Source organism: Elephas maximus, chromosome 8, assembly GCF_024166365.1.
Source record: "Elephas maximus indicus isolate mEleMax1 chromosome 8, mEleMax1 primary haplotype, whole genome shotgun sequence".
NCBI classification, from domain to species: domain Eukaryota; kingdom Metazoa; phylum Chordata; class Mammalia; order Proboscidea; family Elephantidae; genus Elephas; species Elephas maximus.
In genome coordinates, this window is record NC_064826.1 from 66,046,611 (window position 1) to 66,067,865 (window position 21,255).

Genomic DNA, 21,255 nt, shown 5'->3' on the forward strand with positions numbered 1-21,255 from the left:
TCATCTCTTAGCATGGACTTCAAGCCTGCCCTCTCTTTCAACTCCAGAGCTATATTTCCAGTGCAAGGTGAACATGAGTGATTCAAATTCATCATGTTTAAAAGCAAACAAGATCTTCCTCCCCTACTTGGCTGATTCTTCTATTTTCTACTCAATTAATGGTATTTATCATTTAGTTGTCTGCATTAGAAGAAAAGAGAATATTCTCATGAAAGACATCTCTGAATCCATTTAGCTCATAGTGCAATGTTCTGCACACTTATCAATAAGTGTTTAATAAATTAATAGCTTATCACATCTAAGATACTTAACTATATAGTCAAGACCTCTCATAACATGCCCCTTGCCCCACACAAACCAAAATTATTTCCTATTATTTCTTAGGGTAAATCCTCAGGGTCCATCTGAGCTGTCCCCACACTCTACTTTTACCTCCATCTGGGAATACCATAGAGTCGCTCGGTAGTGCAGATGGTTAAGTATTTGGCTCCTAACTAAAAGGTTAGTGGTTTGAGTCCACCCAGAGGCACCTCAGAAGGCCAGGTAATCTAATTCTGAAAAATCAGCCATTGAAAACCCTATGGAGCACAGTTCTACTCTGACACACATGGGGTAGCCATGAGTACAAGTTGATTAGACAGCAATGGTTAACTGGGAATGCCATGTTGCTTTACATATTCAGGTCCTTGAATGTTTTGCTTTCCCCTCCTCAGTTATCTTCCTTACCATCTATGGAAGTGTATGCATCTTTCAAGGCAGGTCCCATCACCTATCCTAATTAATACCTTCCTTGGCCACATCAGACTGTGGTAACTACCAGCACTCCCCCCGCCTCCCATCTCCAGATTCCTCTGGCACATACCATCTGTACCACAGAATTTAATAATTGGCTACATACTTGTTCTCTTTCGTTGGTATAAACAAGGCAGAAAGCCAGCTTCTTTTCTAAGGATGCACAGACGTGGTAAATCCCTGCTTGAGTTTTCCCAGGAATGTGACTTTGAGAAGGAATCTACATTCTATCTTTCTTCAACAATGAAATCTGTGTTCCTCCTTGTGATGCGATGTTTTTCCTTTTGTCTTAGTTATCAGGAAATTTAGAGCTATTTCAGTACCAGACTGTAATAATCAGCTTGTCTCGGGATCCTGGTAATAGTTATCTGTTCTACTTGCCTTCTTTAGAACTCTTTGTTATATGTTTATTCTTAATTTTGCAGTATATTTAACTTGTAAGACACCACAAATCCTTTTAGAACAAAGTGAAAAAATAGATCCTAAAAAAAAATACTCTGCTTTTATTATTTATTATTGCATTCTCTCATTTTGCTACGTGGATTTTGAGTTTCTGAGAACAGAGTCAACTCTTATATATCTATCAATTGCCTAAAATAGCAGGTCATTAATAAATCTTTGTTGATGGGTTAATGCCCTTGGTTATCCTGAAGTGTGTGCTTTGTCAAAGTAACAAACTTTAAAACAAGTCAGTATTTTACATGGAGCTTGAAATAGCTCCTAAAATGATAACATTCTAATTAAGAACACCAAGCCTATTTCTGCTAGCATTTTGTTAAATGTTTAAAATATCTGAATAAAAGCACAATAATATCAAAAGTTAGAATTTTAGGTATTAGGGTTTCTAAGCGTAACATTTAAAACAGGTGAGAAGATTAACAAAATCAATAGTTTACTGCCAGTAACACCGGATAACAAAGTGCATTATTTTTTATTTATTTATTTTTTTTGCGGCCCCAAAGCCCTGCTGGCTGCCTTTCTGATAAACATAACATTCAGGTGGTGTCTGACCTTTTTTTTCTTTCCTTCATCCCCATTTTCGCTCCCTCTTCCCCTGCTTCCTAGCGTAAGGTAGCAAACATAAAATTGGTTTTCAATAAAACTTGTGTCAGTTATCAAATTCCTTTCTTTCTTCCTTCCCACCTCCTTTTTTTAAGCTCACCCAGGGAGAATACTTTTAACTTTGAAAGAAACCACAATAATGTAATCATAAAGTCACCTGTAGGCTTGGCCTATATTCATACTTCCTGTCCTTTCACCCCCAATCCCACTTCTACCTTCCTCCCAAACATTTACCCCATCCACACATACCTATGGCTGTTAAATACATACGGAAGATAACAGGCATGTATGAATAATTTCATACAAGTACAAATACAAATTTGCATTTCTAATAAGTTCCCAGTAAGTTAAACATAAGAATCACCTGGAGATCTTGTTTAAAATGTAGATCCTGATTCAGTATATCTGGGGGTGGAAATGCAAATTCTCAGCTAGGGAGCTGGTTAGAAATGCAAATTCTCAGCTGGGGTTCAAACCAGAATGAACTGGTTCGAAGCCCTTGCTTTTAAGATTTAGAATTCACCCACCTGACTTAAAAAAAATCAAACCCCTTTTTATCGAATTGATTCTGACTCATAGAGACCCTATAGGACAGAGTAGAACTGCCCCATAGAGCTTCCAAGGAGTGGCTGGTGGATTTGAACCAGTGACTTTGTTAGCAGCCAAACTTAACCACTGTACCACCAGGGCTCCACCTAGCTGACTAAGGCTTTACCATTGTGCAAAAAGTAAGTAAGGGCTGGGTGAATTCTTCCTTTTGCTCTTTTAACCAGAGTAGAGGTGCTTGCCTCTTCATTTCAGTGACATAGTATACAAGTTGCCTTCCCTAACCTTATAAACAAGGCTGTTTGAAGACAGAGAGAATGAGGGTAATAGACACAACTATCTACATAATTATGAGACTCAAAGACCCCCTACCTCCCTGCTCTAGCCTGCATTTTTTATCTGATGTTGGAAGATAAATTAAAACTTGTCTCCCTCCTCCTAAGTAGTGTTTTGGGACCAAACCAATATGGGCCCATCTTGGCCAGCCTCATGTAACCTCTAACCTTGCAGACTGTCCAGGGCTCATAATTAATCCCAGGTTATTTTCCCATGGTCACTTCCAGTGTCCTGAATCACCTCATTCTTGATTAGCTAGTGTTTGCTTTTTTAACACACATTAGTTTTTAGCTTGGCTTAGGGGAAACAGTGCAAGGTAAGCAAATCTTTTGCAAAGCAGGAAGCATATCAAAGAAAATGTTCTACATTTGAACAGAACAGAATATTTTGGGGAACTTCTGCTATTTTGAATTCTCTTTGCCAGGTCTTTCATCCGTTATAATAAATGGAAGTATAAGCTATACTTATTTTAGCTATAATATAAAAGATGTGTTGCATTTAATACAAGAAAACACAGGAATGCAGACCTAAAGAAAAACTCGCCTTGACCCTTTGAAATTGTGTCCAATTGTTGATGCAAGAAGTAGATTTGAAAATTTTATTATTTAGGTAAGTTTACCATGTTTAGTCTTTAAGACTGTTTTGACAGAACAAATCTGGTATTTGGGTATATGACTTTTGAAAAGAAATGGAATTTTTAATAAGTTGTATTTACTAAATGCAGTGAGACCAATAATGTCAGATTAGCTCATAAAAAAAAAAAACCAAACCCGTTGCTGTTGAGTCGATTCTGACTCATAGCAACCCCATAGGACGGTGTAGAACTGCCCGCATAGGGTTTCCAAAGAGCAGCCAGTAGATTCAAACTGCTGACCTTTTGGTTAGTAGCCAAGCTCTTAACCACTGCACCACCAGGGCTCCATATTAACTCTAGGAACTGGCAAATGCTAATGTGGGCAATTTGGATCTTAAGAGTAAAAAGGCATCAAACATAATGCATGGATCTGGGTTTGTAATTTGATATTTTTTAAACTTTTTTTTTAAGAATTATTATTATACACACACATGTTTATATATAACAAACATATATAATACATATTTGATTATATTGGTGGGACGATTTGTAATGTGGTAATAGAGTGCTGGAGTGGAGGTTGGCAGTTTAAGAACCAGGCTGAGAATATTCTGCCACTTAACTAGTAAAATACAGCTGCATAGTTTGACATTAAATAAATAATAAGTAAACAAAGACAGCTTGAGCCTACAAATACCACTTTACTTGCTCATCCTTCTAATTTTTTAAGTCACTTGATGCAACCACATTTCTAGCTGCTTCTAGGTCCAGCTCATTATCCTCCCTTTACAGCCCCTAATCCTCAATACCAGTGTCCACTCTTCCCCTCCCAGTCGTCTAATACAGCCCCTAATTCAACCTGACCATTAAGTATATGCTGAATGTTTCTTTCTTCAACTAGTATAATGTTGGCTATGAAACCACTGAGCCATAGTAGAGATGGGCCAGTTGCTACCAAAAAGGGGCTCTTTTGAACCTTCTTGCTTCTTTCTACAGCCACATGACCTTACAGAGACAGAATATTAGTCCAGAAAGGGATTATCAGGCCAGAGAACAGCCAGCCTCCATTGTACTAAAGAGCCAACTTGGCTGAACCTGTTTTGGGCAACAAAACGACGTCCCTCTCTGCCTTGCCACAACTCAAACAAGCAAGAATGCAGAACATACCAAAATTGCCATAGTAGTTGAGAAAAATGCAAAAAACAAGTCAAGAGAGCATCCTCACTTGCAAAGCCTTTTCACAGTGATTCTATACAGATTTGTGCTACTATTAAAACACGCTTTTTAAAGGAGAGCCTTTAGGTGGAGCTGTTATTTGTAAAACTCCTGTCAATATGGGAAGTACTCCTTTTGTGAGTTAGGCAAAGCTTGTAGCTCTTGCCATGGCTTTAAACACTCAAATACTAGTCCAAACCTGTGAATATGTATACATTCTTTTATATGGATAATTAGCCTCTTTATTGGTGGCGCCTCCTGGATTAGGAGGACTCTGCCATGCAAATAGGCTGCAGAGGAAGGTAGCGCAACAAAGAATACCTTTCATGTGGCTTCAGTACTTATTTAGCAAAACTTCTACATTTCTAGAGAGGCACATGCTCAATTCCTGGACTGCTGTTAGTTACCTTCTTGAATTCCAGTTAAAGTGTTTATATACTTTTATCTAATGCACACCAGCAACAAATAGACCCAGGAAACATATTCTGCTCAAAATAAGCTCAAAGAAAGTTCGATTCTTTTGGCTCTCTGAGCAGCACCATGAAAGGTGGCAAAAAAGGAGCCAAGACGAAAGTGGTTGATCCATTTTCTAAGACAGATTGGTATGATGTGAAAGCACCAGCTATGTTCAGTATAAGAAATATTGGGAAAACACTAGTCACAAGAACTCAGGGAACAAAAATTGTATCCAATGGCCTCATGGTCGGGTTTTTGAAGTGAGCCTTGCTGGTCTGCAGAATGATGAAGTTGCATTTAGAAAACTCAAGCTAATCACTGAAGATGTTCAGGGCAAAAACTGACTGACCAACTTCCATGGCATGAATCTTACCCGTGACAAAATGTGCTCCATTGTCAAAAAATGGCGACCATGACAGAAGCTCACGTTGATGTCAAGACTACCGATGGTTATTTGCTTTGTCTGTTCTGTGTTGGTTTCACTAAAAAACACAACAATCAGATTCAAAAGATGTCTTAAACTCAGCATCAATAGGTCCACCAAATCCGGGGAAAAAAATGATGGAAATCATGACCCAAGACGTGTATACAAATGACCTGAAAGAAGTAGTCAATAAATTGATTCCAGACAGCACTGGGAAAGACATAGAAAAGTCTTGCCAATCTATTTATTCTTTCCATGATGTGTTTGTTAGAAAAGTAAAAATGCTGAAGAAACCTGTTTGAATTCGGAAAACTCATGGAGCTTCATGGTGAAGGAAAAAGTTCTGGAAAAGCTACTGGAGATGAAACAGGTGCTAAAGTTGGATGAGCTGATGGCTATGAGCCACCAGTTCAAGAATCTGTTTAAAATTCAGGTTTTTAATGATGACAAATAAAAGATCTTATTTTTGAAAGGAAAAAAAAAAAGAATATCTTATTTTGGATTTCTGATCATGATTGAAACAGGTGAAGATATCATTGAGATATCATATGTATTGTTTTAATACTAGCCACAGAAATTAAGATACTTACAGAATATTTTGTGCTTTAGAAGGTTCTCAAATTAATTTGCAAATAAAGTTTTCCAGTCATGACTACCAAAGGCACAATGCCTCTTTTGGGCCAGAGAGTTGGTTTTTTGGTTTGCTTTGCTTTGTAAGTTTTGGTTTGTTTGTTTAAGAACTTTCTTTTTATGGTGAAGACATCCATTTTTGTGTGAGCCCAAAGGTTTGGGGTCCTTGGGTGGCTTTTTAAAGTGACATTGTGGTCTCACATTTTAATGTTTCCTGGAAGAACTGGTTAGATTTTTTTTCTTTTTTTGAATGACTTCACAGGAACACACATGATAATTTTTGAAGGATATTTTCTTATTACTCATTGTTTAGTATTTTGGTCATCATTTTTTTCTCAAGAGGATGTAGTTTTCAAGGTAAGATTCCATTTGTTTTTCTTTTATTTCAGAAGAGAAAATTAAAAATTCTATTATTTATCCCCTCCACCCAGGTTATACTCTGCCTCATTCCCCCTCCACTCCAAAAGAAATGCTCATGGTTTGGGTAAACATTTCTGCTGAGTCTATAATCATTTAGAGACAAATACAACCTCAAGAACCACAGTGTTTGGAGGTGTTAGGAGGCATTTTAACACAAATCTTCCTATTCACTAGCCTTCAAAACACTAAATCCTATTGGGATGCCTAGAGGATCCTGAGAAGTGGAAAATATATAACAGAAAGTAAACATTGTGTTTTCTGGACGTGACTTCGGTACTTATCTGACATCAGAAATAGAAACTCACCTCTCGTGAAATCATTTTCTATTTAACTGATTGCAAAACTATGCAGCTGTATTCATTTTCAGAAGTATACTTATCAAATTCAAGCTCAAATCTAGAGATCAAGTCTTTATTGTAAAATGCTAATGATGTAGAATTTCGTTTTCTTAACAGATTTCATACCTGCCTCTCTTATGTGGATTTAATATTCTGTATTTCCTCTGCAATGGATCAAATAGAAGGTCTCTTATTACTTTCATATTTTCTCTCTTTTTTTCCATTAAAAGCTATCCTGGTGCATTTTTGTATGTATGCTTTACTAAAATACAAAGTAAGGAAAAAAATGGCAGTGATATGAATTCCAAAGAACATCAAGGAAGATGGCTTTAGTTATAATGCTTACCTTTGAATGTGGCACAGTGGTTAAGAGCTACCACTGCTAACCAAAGGATCAGCAGTTCAAATCCACCAGGTGCTCTTTGAAAACCCTATGGGGCAGTTCTACTGTATGGCAACGGGTTTAGTTTTTTTTTGTTTGTTTGTTTCTGTGAAAAAACTTTCACATCCTTTTCTCCATTCCATCCGTGCAGCAGGTAGTAAAGTACAGTGGAGCGTAGTTAGTCGTAGAATGCCAAAACTAAGAGCCCATGTGATCAGTCACTAACCTTCCATTTTACAGATGAAAAAACTAAGATCCAAGGATGTTACGCTGAATTGCCCAAAGTGTGTGGTTTTCTGCTTTCTCCCATTGCCTTTTCTGCTACATGCTTTGTTATCTCTATTTTTTAGACAGTATAATGGTAGTCCCTCACACAGACGTTCGGTGAACTGGAACCCTGATCCTTGCCTTGTAGCGTCATTTTATTCTACTCTCCAAGCATGGTCAGCTGTTAGTATCTGCTGGCTAATGGGCCATTCCCCTCCTATTTCTTAGTTTTCAGGAGAAAAAGATTTCTGTTAGTATCCAAAAACCAGTTGCCATACCAGTCGATTCCAATTCCTGGTGTCCCCATGTGTGACAGAGTAGAACTATGCTCCACAGGGTTTTCAACTGCTGATTTTTCCATAGATAACCAGGCCTTTCTTCTGAGGCACCTCTGGCTGGACTCCGACCTTCAACCTTTTGGATAGTAGCTGTGTGCTTCACAGTTCGCACCACCCAGAGTCTCCCTGTTAGCATCACAGGGTACTAAAGATGCCTGGAAATGTGTGGGTACGATCTTCTAGATCATTAATAACAGATTCAAGAAAAGAAATAATCATTCTGACTGCAATGTTTTTTAACTGTTTCTACCAGGTCTGTAGTATGTATTCAAGAAATATTAGTTGAATTGCATGAGACCGTAAAGAGTAGAGCAGCAGATCTATTGTTTTATCTATGAAGATTGAAGACCATTGCTATGTTTTATAGGATTATATGGTCTAGTGAATAGAGGAAGTGCTGAACAGTTAGAAAAACCTGCATTCCAAATTCAACTCCACCACTTACAACTTTTGTGGCCTTGGGAAAGTTACTAACCTCCCTGAACTATAATTTTCTTTTCTGTAAATACCATCTACCTTACAGAGATTTTATGCGGATTAAATTAGACAACTTGTAAATAGTCAGGCACACAGCAAACACCCTACAATTTACCCTTCCCTGTCCGTGTCTGTCTGGGAAGCGACCGATAGCCTACTTCACTGCTCTGTTTGAGAGTCGGCACATTAAAATCATTGGGTCTGGGTCTGGATATTTTACTGTTATTGGTACCGCCCTGGAAACGCATCTAAAGCAGCAGGGGGTCACGGCTTTATTTCACTGGCCTGTGCCACACGAGCAGTAGGTTGCTTAAGGGTGCAGTTTTCTTTTTTTTCTTTACCAGTTCACTGATGCTCAACATGGCAATAGAAAAGGAAACACACAGATGAAGGAGTCTTTGTCTAGTGAAATTTGCTTGTTTTGAAAAACGCTTTCTACAGTAACGTGCCGTGGAATGATATTTAGTTTACTAAATGGCTTTGAGTATTTTGCAGAGTAAATATTGTGGCTTTAATGTATACAAAAGCTATTACAGGGTTCACTCTCTACCTTTTTGAAACTTACAGTTTTCCAAAATCAGTGATAATCCCATACCAAGTTTGTAGCTCTATACATTTATGTTTCACAAATTCAAAAACAGGCTTTTTAGACCTGATGCTCTTGGATTCTTTTATGGCAATGTTAACATTGCATGATAAAAATATGTGTTTTATCATAAAATGTTTATAGTAAGCATTTGAGACAAATTTTTAATATGGTTTTCAGATTACCCTTTGAGCCCCAAATAAAAGAGAATGATAAAATCTGTTTATTGAAAAAAGTATAATTAATATTCAAAATAGCCCTGCTCACTACTATAAGGCATTAACAGACCCCAATATCTATGCTGTACTTGGGAACTAGTGGCTGGTAGATATCCACTCACTTGGTACCAGGATGATAGGTTCAATCCTGGTGTCCTGAGACTTTCCTCAATCTATAAATTTATCAAGGTTAAAGCAAAGCTTTTTGAAAATACAAGCCCTCCTCCCTTCCCCCAAACACAGACATACTGCACCCTGGAATTACTTACTTCCTCAGAGACTTTTATAATGGAAAATTAAGGTTTTGAGGTGGGGGGTGATAAGGAAGCTGGAGAAAGTCTAGAGGTGGCACCAACAGAATAACAGTATTTCAATACGATACTATTAAATATGAGAAAACTGGTTTTTGGTAACATGAACCATAACAGTTTTTTCTAGATATTTAAAAAATAAAGTCTCCAGGATATACTACAATTATGACTGCTTCTCAGAGAAGAAACTAGAAAAAAAAAAAAAAAAAGGGAATGAAACAGAACATTAGAGATTAGCAGGATAATTTATCCCTTAATAAATATTAAATATTAATATTGATTAAATAATATCAGTTCCTTAGAAAATGACTCTTTAAAACTGGATGATCTTTTAATTGATCAAAACAAGAACTGTAGATGTGTTTATTGTGTGTCTGTATGTGTATATCTATATCCTCAGGTATACTCTCAGCTCAGTTAATCAGAGAGGGTACTGAGAATCGACTATAAAGCATGTATAAGTCTTGAACACACTTTGACTTTAAGAAAAGTGTATTATTCTTTTACAAACATTGGCTGGCTAGCTATAAAACCAAGTACTGGGGTGGGAATAATCATCTACTAAGAATTAGAGTTTAATATTCACAAGTGGTCAGGGAAGGACCAGCTAGTCCACACTTTTTTTTTGTATATTAATAAGAAAAAAATGATATAATCGTTTTACTTTCAGGTGTCATTGGGCATTCAGCTTTTCTGGAGATAGTAATTTGAATCATCTAGTCCAGAGGAAGAAAGAAACTACACAAATAGCCAATGGGCAGATAATTTTTATCTCCAAATCACACGGCAAACATAATGTATAATTAATATGTCGGCATAAAAGAGTCATAGGATAATAAACTAGAAAATTATGAGACTAATGTCCATTGAATTATTTTTGATTTCACCATGTCATATATTCTTTTTCAAATTACCACCCCCACCATCAGATATTTTTTGAATTCAAAAGAAGACGCTTCTCACATACATACAAGCACACACAATGGACCATCTAAAATCTATGTTGCTTTTAATGTATTACAATTTTTTTTTTTCACTTCTGAGCAGCGATTTTAAAATGTCAAAGCATTACAACTCAAGGAAAGAGAAATCGCTTAAAGTGACTACTTCACACATTTTTGCATTAGGTTTAGGTTATAGAAGGTTTACCACCCTCACACTGGTTTCTCTCTCTTCGATTTCGACACATGCATTTTGTGGGATTTACACTCACTCACAGTACACTTTGGGAGTCTTCTCTAATATTTGGATCCTATTTCCTACAGATACATTCTTTGAACATTCTATGCAGAAAGGATTTGATTGTTCATATTGGATATTTTCTTTTTTTGATCTCATTGCGCTGACCTGTACAGCCATTCTGTGGAGCCCATGAAGAGAATACAGACAGCTGACTGGATGAAGAAGACATTGGAAAAAAAAAAAAAATCCCATTGTTTAGATTTCTGTCAGAGGATATAAGAATACTTAATTTCTTTTATCTCTAGGGCTTTCATTATCATTTAAATTTCATTTTACATTAATTGATCAGGGATTAGTAAAGCCATTATGCAGAAATTAGAATAAGACAAGCCAGATGGAATGAATAATTCATGAAGTCCAATTACATTTTATTTCTGGTGTACTTTCAAACTTGCCTCTGACTTCTGTGCTATTTTGATGTGACAATATTCACTGAAAATCAAAAGTGCAATTTTAATTTATTGTATCCCTCTGGAATGGAAGCATTTGTATGCAAAAATACATTTTCCCCCGAAACATCAATTTGAGGGTTCTTGGAAACACTGGGTGATCTAGAAAATATGGTTCATTTATCAGAGGGTGAGGGAGTGGGTTAGCTCCAGTGTATTAGAGTGAGCCACCAATTTACCTGTTTTTGGTAAACTGACCCTGTGTAAAGTAGCAGGATTTTAGGACGGCGAAATTTTTACTTCCCAGAAAAGCTACAATCTCCTTCAAAGTATTTTTTCCAATTACCCACCTCAAAGGATCTATGGATACATGAACTTGGCCTAGGGTTGGACTGGGAACAGTACCAGCCGTTGCAGCTACAGAAAGGAACCACGAGGTGGCAGGCGTTGCCTTCAAAGCGAGGGTCTCAGGGTTGCCGGGGCTGCAGGGGCTTCCAGAGCACCGACGGGGTCTGATCCCGGCAGACCTCGGCCCCGTTCAGGTTCCGAGCGACTCGCCAAGGGTTGCCCGGCGAGATTTCCGAGCTAAGGGGTAGTCCCGTCCACCTGTCTGGAATGTCTCCTACGACCGTGTCTGAAACCGCCCCCACCCCCGTCCAGCTCAGCCCCTGGCCCTTCACCCCGCCTCGGTGGTATTTATTTATGCTACTGGACAGTCCTAGTCACTTTAAAGCTCCGCTTCACCTTTCCGAGGACTTTCATCTCGGGCAGTTTTATGACACGTTGTGAATGTGCAAAGTTTTTAATTAGGCTCGCTAGACAGCCCGAGGCGGCAGCAGCGCCACAAAGTCTTCACGGTCTCTCTGCTTTACAGCACAACAAGCCGCTCTACTCCTTTGAAGACAACGCAGACTATGTGTACGACGTCATGTGGTCCCCCGTGCATCCCGCGCTCTTTGCCTGCGTGGACGGGATGGGGCGCTTGGACCTCTGGAACCTCAACACTGACACCGAGGTGAGCGGCGGCGCAGGCGCCGGGCCGGGAGGCTGGGAAGGGGGTGCAGTCCGCCCGTCTCTCCCGCTCTCGCTCCCTCTCCCTCTCGACAACGGCATTTTTTTGGACAGACCCTCCAACTGCAGCTGAGTTGCCGGCCCCCCATTCTCGATTTCCCTGAGGGGGATTTGCAGATGCAGTTGCCAAAAATCATTTAATCTCACTTCATCTCAAAGCCGTGGCAGGTCTTGGACAATTGATGACCCTTCTTTGCAAAGAGCAAAACGATATGTGTCCATGCCTTTGCCTACGGAAAGGACACACAGGCATTTTTCAGAGCGTTATTGAAATGACTTTATTGGCAAACTCTTGGAAAAGTAAGCTTTTGTAGACTCCGATTTTAGATGGACTCTTTAAAAGGGCCGGTTGTCAGTGTTGGCTATTTGCGAGATCTCTATTTTGAATCCGTAAAAAATTCTGTTGACTTTATTTTTATTTTTGTGTTTAGATCTATCCTCCATTTGATTTTTACCAAGATAATATTCCTTATCTAAGATATTGAACTCGGATTTTTACAATAGTTAACTTTGAACTTGTATATAAAACCCACTATAAAAAAAATACAGATTTTCACATATTTAGAGTAGTTCACAAGTGAAAAATATACATTTTTTTTAAAAAAAGTAATTGACAATAAAGAAATTCATATGTTTTAAAAGGTATGTCATATATATGTTTTTAAAATTTGGCCATGTGTATTTTTACTTTTTTCCCTTTTTCAAAATTATTGAGATGCTAATTCAGCTACTGGGATGGAGGTGTTTTTCCTTCTGTTTTTTAAAAAAATGTGAACATTAAATGTCCTTCAATTTAGTCAAATAAAATGGTTACTGTATCTTTTCCTGGTTTCTGATTTAGGGCAGCTCTCCATAAATAAGAATGAAAAGGTAAGAGGAACAAGTGCTGCAAGCTGTATATCAAGTGGAGAACAGGAGAAAGGTCTTTTGAAGTGTTTTGAGGCGGAAGCAGCTCAGCCTTTTTAATTAGGAAGCCTACAGCTGGAGGATATGAGGAGGAGCAGACACCCCAGTATTTTTTGTGGGAGGGAGCAGGGAAACATCCTTCAGGTTCTATTGTTGAGTCATTGTATCTTGCAAGGGTATATTCACCTCTAAACCCTGCCCAATAGTTTTGTTTTTGTTTTAATCTTTCCTTTTTAAGTCCATTTTTCTTTTAACTCCAAGAGCAGTGTGACAGGGATAAGAGTTATATAATGAAGCATCTTTGAAAATAATCAAAACAGCATGAGTATGTGAAATGTCCATCATTTTTGATGTTGAAATGTCTGTTAACAGTATTGCTCTTAATACAAAGATGTTACCCTGCATTGTAATGGTTTCCCAAAGTCTTTCATTGCTGTGAATTAAAATGATATTGCTTGTATTTGCTAGAAGAAACTCATTCACCTCAGGCAACCAAAAAACGAGCGTTTTCCGGATTGACTTTTGAGCCCACTCTGTAAGACATCAGGCTTAGAAGAGATGCTGTTTAGGTGATGCCCAACTATGATACTGGTGAGGGCAGTCAGGGTTCTGCAAACTCCCTTAAAATTCCTGGGGAGCTGGTTTGGTTTTGTTTCTTATAATCTGCATTTTAGGTAAAATGAAATAATGTCTCAAGGATGTCAAATGTAATTTTTTCCCTTCTCTGTCTCGGTATCAAGAAACAGCCGTGTAAGAGTTTAGTAGTTAAACATTCTTGAAACACCATTACTGGAGGCGTGCCCATCATGTAGTTTCAAAGTAAGCATGGTTCTGTTTTCACAATATGAGTTGGATTCAAATCCAGTGATGTGCTGGACAATTTTTTTTAAATCCTCAAATCATTTTGCCTTCTAGCAAGTTGAGCAACATTTTTCAAATATTTGTCAGATTAGGAATTAGATTTCTTTAAAAAAAAAAAAGAACCTGAATTCCCAGTGACTTGCGAAGGAGTGTTTTGTCGTTGTTGTTCAAATTACTGCACTTTTAGACTATATTATTCCAGCTATTACATGAGGATGTTTAAAATTTACCTTCCTCAGTATTACTGACTACTATTGCTTGATGTAGTAATTTATCCCGTATATATCCAGTTTTTGCAATTAAAATTACTGAGGCATTAAAAAAAAATTGGAAATGTTTTTGAAACCAAAAGATGAGAGAGAAAGAGAACATATGGCTTAATTATAGACTTACCAATTTTTGAAAGGTCAGATTAATACAAATATATTTTTTCATTTCCTTCATTCGATAAATTTTTTTTAGCATGTGCTATAAACAAAGCACTGTGACAGTCATTTTTTTTCCTTTGACCATTTCTAATATCTATGAAAAGGTATTTTTAAAATGGTTATAATATTGTTTCAGTTTACCACATTACTTAAATTCCAAATGAAGAAAAATCTAAAAAAAATGTATTATATATTATTTAAAATATGTCAGAAGGTCAATTTCTTTTGAGAGATTAATTTTTTACTATATTAGATTATAAATTTTTATTCAAGTTTTCAGGTTTTCATAGATAAAATCTGATATTGAATAGAGTTAAGTATAGTATGATCCTTCTAAATTATGGAGTTAAAAAAGAACTCTGAAGGCTCTATACCGAATCACAGATTTGTTTTCTGGGCAGCACACTAATAATAAAGTGTATTGACAGAGTTATGGCCCATCTAAATTCACATTGTTTTAGCCTCTGAAAGGTTTGGTTAAAAATTCAGGCTCTAGGATGCACAGCAGGTAACTTTATCGTAGAAATTGTGTATTTTTAAAAAATAAATGAGCCGGGACTTTTGTTTTACGTTTTTGCTCACAACTGACATACAGTGATTTAAGCAGGTGAAAGAATTTTTATTGATTTCAAGATTATGTTTGAACATAGATTCTTACATATGACAGTTTTTATTGCTATTTTAAAGATAAGTATTGGGTCAATAATCTCATATAAACAAATGGTTTCAATTGCCTGAATAACAGAATGCCGGGGTGCTAAGTCATAGTACATGTCATGTTTCCATCCTAATACGAGATGTTTATTAGACGCAGGTCTGAAACAGTGGCATGAGGTGATCTCAGCGGTCCTCTTTTCTCTATTTTTGTTTGTTTTAATATGTATTACCTTTTTCTTTTTGAAAGGCCTGTAATCATTTGCTATCCAACATTCTTATAGAAGGCTTGTTATAAAGTTTCAGCCCTGAAGACAAGAGTTTACACAGCTGATGGTGGAAGAGGGGATGGGCACACCAAGATTCTTTTTCCAAGTACTGAGGTTCTTGTACCAAACACTGTCGGTTCCGTTTCTGCACTTCCCTTTTTCACTTTAATAATAATTAATATAATTTACATACGTTTTCAGATTTCAAGGTGCTTATTAAAGAAGATGTAAGGTACTTTCTACAAGTTAAAAAAAAAAAAAAAAACCAACAGTTCTACAAGTAGGTAGCTCCATTTTATCAGGGTTATCACACTGGGGACATCGTCACCAGTTATCAACCACTTCTCATGCCCTGGTACTGCCAGAGGAAGGAAAAACAGAAAAAAAAAAGAAAAAAAAGGAGAATTTGAATTTTTGAAGTTTCTTGCCTGCATACTTTCTTTTCTTCTGATCATCCCATCCCAGATGAGATTTGGGGGGAGTAATACTTCTGTGTTTTTTTTTTTGAACGTTCAGATAAATACAACATTTATTCCATCACACCCACCTCCTCCTGCCTTTTATAGTATCCTTAATCTTTTCTCAATCCTGAAACCTCTCTCTCCATCAATCTAGAAATCATGACCTGATCGTAAATATCACATTTAGCCGTTGTGGTTGGATGTTGGATGTACATACCCTGCATAATCCGAAGAAATATGTAGGCCGCTCAGTGCCCACTGACTGTGGAAAAAGACTGTCCCTTGTTCCCTTTTTGTTAGTCTATTCTCTCAAACCCTCGATATTCAGCAGAGCAGATGATTTAAGACTGATAAATCCTTTTTTACCCCTGTACAAGGGATGTGCGTTATTTTACATGCATGAGGGCAGTGATGACTCATCCAGTGAACCGTGTCATTGTATGTTAGTGTATTTAAATTCATACTCAGAGATTCTTTTTTTCTGTTGTAACCTTTTGGCAGGTTCCAACAGCAAGTGTGGCCATTGAGGGGGCATCCGCCCTAAACCGTGTTCGTTGGGCTCAAGCTGGCAAAGAAGTTGCCGTTGGGGACTCAGAAGGCCGCATCTGGATCTACGACGTTGGAGAGGTACATGTATATACATTTTTTTTTCTTTGACTTGTGTATCTACTTCAAAGATCTAGTGAAATTGTTAACGAGACCTTGTGGGCCAGAAGAGCCCTCTTGAGTGCGTTTGCAAATTTCCATTGACTTCAGTGGGAGTTTGGTGAGACTTCCTTAGGACCTAATTTGGTCTTCTGTCTCCATGCACAGGACACTTTAGTTAATCATCCAAGCCCCTTTTAAAGTGCTGTGCAATTCCCAGCTATCCTGTGAGAAGCATGGCGCTTCTCACCAATTTTGTGAGAACAAAAAGTTTGCCAAATATATCATGCTAACATGAATTTGGAAGTTCTGTTTTTCAATTTGAAAAATAAAATTTTAGTTGATATGCTAAACTAAAATATATACGATTTCCCTTTAATAAAAGAGCAGCCAAATAATAAGGCTGAGATGAATCAGAATTTTGAACCATTTTCGTAGTATTCAGAGGTTCTTATGTGAGATATAAAGCTATCCGATATGTCTTATTGCATGATACATAAAGTATGCCTGAATGTCAAGAACAGGTATCAAAAGGAAAAAAAAACTATGTCTTTTATTAAGAATAAATCTCCTTGAATTTTTATACTAGCTTTGTTTAATGTTAAATTATCAATCAATTACACATAGGCATATCTGTTTACTTTTATTATATGAGAAAGTGTTGACATAGCCTTCATTTCTGATAAGGTTAAAGAATGTTTTCCTAGAGATAGAGAAAATATTGAACTTTCAAGCAAACCAAGTAAGAGCATTGTGTAATGCTGCTTTGGCAAATTATGAATCTAACACTTGTGTTCCAGAGGAAAGATACACCACATTTGTATGTATAACCTCCTAGACCTAGGAAGTGCTCTGTGAGTGCCTGGTGGATGGGCTTAGACGATCACACTGAGAAAGGCGCTTTATGGTTTCATCAATCAGCGTGCTATAAATTTGGCAATCTGAGATGGTTTGTTCTACAGCGAAACTTTTAATGATGTGTTATACACTGCTAGATGGTAGAGGCGATTGTGTTGAAACAAGCCGGATGATACTTTCTAAAACTCAGCCACAGACAGAAACTAAATGCCTTTAGAGATGAGGAGCTTTCTGTTCGGGGATGCACAGCTCTAAGTAAAACAACAGAAGGAATCTCTTGGTTTTACCGCATGTCATATCTCATTAGCTGCCCCGTGACTGTCCCTGCTGCCACGAACTGAGTCCTTCCAATAGTGACAAGGACTGTGTTCATCTCGAACCCCAGTGATGAAGATGTTAAGGGTCTAGTGACTACTGATAGAGTTTGGAGTCTTTGGGACAGGAAGTGTTCCCCGAGTAGAAAATATTGCCAGTAGTTGTAGGGCCATATTTTCTTCTATGATTATTCTTTATATTTAATTCATGTTTTTCATGGTCTTCATCCAAATAAAACTGAATAATAACAGCACAGACAAATACTCTTTATTGGGTTATTTCCTAAAAAAACAAAAGTGTGAACAAAGAAGGAGAATATAAAGAATTAAACAAGGTGTCTCCTTTCTTTTTTTTCTTTCTTTCCTTCCTCCGTTCCTTCTTTCTTTCCTTCCATCCTTCCTTCTCTTCTAACAAGTGTAATTGTGGAAGAGATATAGATCTGGAGACATGTTTAGAGACGAAATGGACAAAAATAGACAAAATGTTAAGGCTTTTTTTCCACTTCCCTTGCTTAAACACAATGTCCCTTAACTCTCTTAACATTATCGGCAATATGAATTATTTTATCCCTCCTTGTTTTTGTTTTATTCTCAGAGGGCTAAAATATAGAATAGTTTAACTATCTGATTTATTTAAAGAAAAGCCTTTTTTAAAGTATTTATGACTATAAATATTATTTATATTATAAAATTATACATTGCAATATATATTTAATATGTATATAAATTTATATAATAATATATATACACATATACCACATACATATACACACATATACCATCTTTATGCAATAAGAAACAACATAATATGTATACAGAATTTTCTGTAGTAAAGTGATTTTATAGTCTATGAACAGAATTGTTGGACTATGACTCATATTTTGGGAGTATATATGATGTTTCAGAAGTTGCTTTGGCTCATATGTGGCTACTAAAACTTCTTTCTAGGTTGTTGTCATCATTTCTAAATTGTAAAGTGTTGTTATACTCATATTTCCACAATCGTACTGGCAGGTCAGGCTGGCTTTCATGTTTGTATTATTGCCCTTACTTTTCTACGTGATATTACAGACTATAGAAATGTCTGCAACTATAGGCCAGTCTCGCCTATTGTCTGGAGTCTAGACAGGCTATAGAAAAATCTCTGTGACATATAATAGGCCAAACAATTTGTAGAGTTATTTATTCCTACAAATTCACTACCAGGAAAAAGAAAAAAAAAAAAAAAGAGGATATACTGTTTTATTGAAAGTAGGTAATATTATAATCTTCTAGTCCTTTTCTGAATGACCACAAATCAGGGTAGGCTTATAAAAAACCCTTGAACAATTCTTTCTGTATTGTTTGATCATATACAAAGCAGTCTATAGCTCAGAAAAACTCAGTTAACAAAATAATTTTTGTCTTAACTACTGTTTTCTCTAAATATTTTTGTAAAGTATCTCAATATACTGATTTTACTGCTGGAAAAAAAAAAAAATGGCTTTTGTTTCTCTTCGCTCACCTCTATGCCCTATTCTAAATCTCCCAAGACCAAGTTTTGGAGAGCCACCATGTGATAAAAGGAAAGATAACTTCCCTGAAGCTGAGGCTTAGCGGAGGCCCACTTCTGAGAGATGGTAGATCACTTCACCGGCAAATGCCAAGATTAATGTAATTACTATTGTCTCATTCACCAGCCTAGAACTGACAGAGCATAACTGTACTTTGAAGAGAAGGGCAGCATCTAAACAGTAACTCACCAGCCTTCCAAGTCACCCAAACTGCAGAAAACCCGACGAAGTATTTTCACAGCAAACTGGCCTATTTAGAATTAGAGATCAAATCTAAGGCTGGTGCCCAGCTGGTGAAAGGGAAGAGGTGGGGGAAGGAAGGAATTTAAAAAGGAAAAAAAAAAAAAAAATAGAAAAGAAAAAAAAATGGCATTGAGAGCCAGGTCACCAGTACAGTCTGCTACCATTATCTGTGTTCAAAATTGTTCCTCTGGTCCTCATTAAAACTGTACCCGTCACCAGGGTCATGCTGGCCTTTGGATGGAAAACCTTGTTTGTGGAACCCTCTAGGAAAAAAAGGTGAAACGCTTTTAGATAAGTCTCATACTACAAACCATATTAAGAAAGTAAATAGTAGTTTTTAAAGTATACTTTGTCCATCCATTTTCCGTGGAACTTTGGTACGTTGAATAATAGGTGCCTGTCTGTGGGGAGACATTTCACACTCATTCTCCAAGTGTTGATTTGACTGAGACCTGTTAAGTGGGGGAGAAAGACAGAGGCAACAGGCTATCTTTTGCCAAGGTTGTATTCCACAAGCAAGACTGGCTTCAGGGGTTTGCAGCTTCTGCTTAGGACAGCCCTGTGCTTGGTTTAATGCTCCACCATCACTGCCTTGCAATTGTTTAAAAAACTTTTTCACAAGGGGCTCTGCATTTTCATTTTGTGCTGGGCCCCACAAATTATGTAGCCAATCCTGTCCACAGGAATATTGCTCTTAATACCACTCATGGTGCATATCCAAAAAACCAAAAAAAAACCCAAACACGTTACTGTCAAGTCGATTCTGACTCATAGCGGCCCTATCAGAAATGAAAAATTTTGGCCTTCGCCAAGGTCATTAGGAAGAAGGAGCAATCGCCAAGGTCATTAGGAAGAAGGAGCAATCTTTAGAAATTTGGTTACATGGAGTACATGCTGTATGGTCTTCTTATTACTTATTTCTTAAAACTATTTAAAAATGTTGAATGAGAGTGGCAATGATTTTTATATTATCAACGTCATAAGGCCCAGAAAAAGAGAGTGGAAGCCGTACTGGAAACTCTAATTCCCCTCCCTGCAGCCCCATTCTGATTACATTGTAATTTTAACTGAAAGTATTATATAAGTCTGGGAAAGATTTCTATGATGCTTATTACGGTCGGAGGGGGGTAGGACAGGCGCTCTCTGTTCACCGCATCGTGCGGGCCTCCTGATAAGAAAGACTTCTGACTGCCAGTGGAGATGTCCTCATTCAGGTCCACGTAGATCTTCTTCCTGTGAGACCTGGAGCTCAGCGAGAAGGGCACTGCAGAAAGTGACTCTCGTGTCACCAGTCGCTAACAGTCGTCTGCCTCATCTGTCCCAGCTGAGGCTGAGGCTGCCTCAGGGAGTCCCAGCATAGTGCCCCCATGATCATGCCCTCCTCTATTATGTACAATTATCCTCCATGACTTTTAGGATGATGGCAGAGGGCAATGGCTTGAGTCCAGATTTACTGATGCAATTTATTATGAACTTCTGAAGGGGTAAACAAAGGACTGTGTATGAGCTCACGGAAATCACCAGATTGAGTTTGTCCATCCCGAACCCTTGTTTTTTTTTTTCCTTTCGTTATGAAATGGCATGAGTAATACCTTGGCGCCTGTGACTAAGAAGGTAAAATATAAAACAGCAACAGTGTTTTCAGGTAGGCCACATGATGCTTTATTTATATAGCACACGTTTTTTTTGTTGTTTGACTTCAACATTGTATCTGCAAAGTATACAGTACACATTTATTTTCACAGATAGGGGTCGATTTTCTTTGCAGAGCAGGTGCTTACTCCCATTAGCATAAATGGAAGTTTTGTGAATCCAACAAAAGACAGAGAAGACCCTTTTTTATTATCTGGCTATCATTTTAATTCTACTCGTGCATCTGAAAAGTTACTTAGATAGGCAGCAATTGCATGAACCATTTAAATGTTCTGACACTTAAAATAAAAAATGAGCCTAGCTCCTGAATAAGTTTGGGGGACTTTGCTCTTCACA

The 21,255-nt window shown here is 37.4% G+C and overlaps 1 protein-coding gene and 1 pseudogene across 4 annotated transcripts in view; both read left to right on the forward strand.

Annotated features, from left to right (window-relative positions):
- Positions 1-21,255, forward strand: part of DYNC1I1 (dynein cytoplasmic 1 intermediate chain 1) — a 325,120-nt gene that overhangs the window by 289,534 nt on the left and 14,331 nt on the right. For all 4 annotated transcript variants that reach the window (XM_049893292.1, XM_049893295.1, XM_049893293.1 and 1 more), the window contains 2 exons: positions 11,878-12,018; positions 16,155-16,280. In XM_049893292.1, coding sequence (XP_049749249.1) covers positions 11,878-12,018; positions 16,155-16,280 — 267 coding nt within the window. The remainder of the gene's footprint in view (positions 1-11,877; positions 12,019-16,154; positions 16,281-21,255) is intronic.
- On the forward strand, positions 4,824-5,831 carry LOC126081455 (40S ribosomal protein S3a-like; annotated as a pseudogene).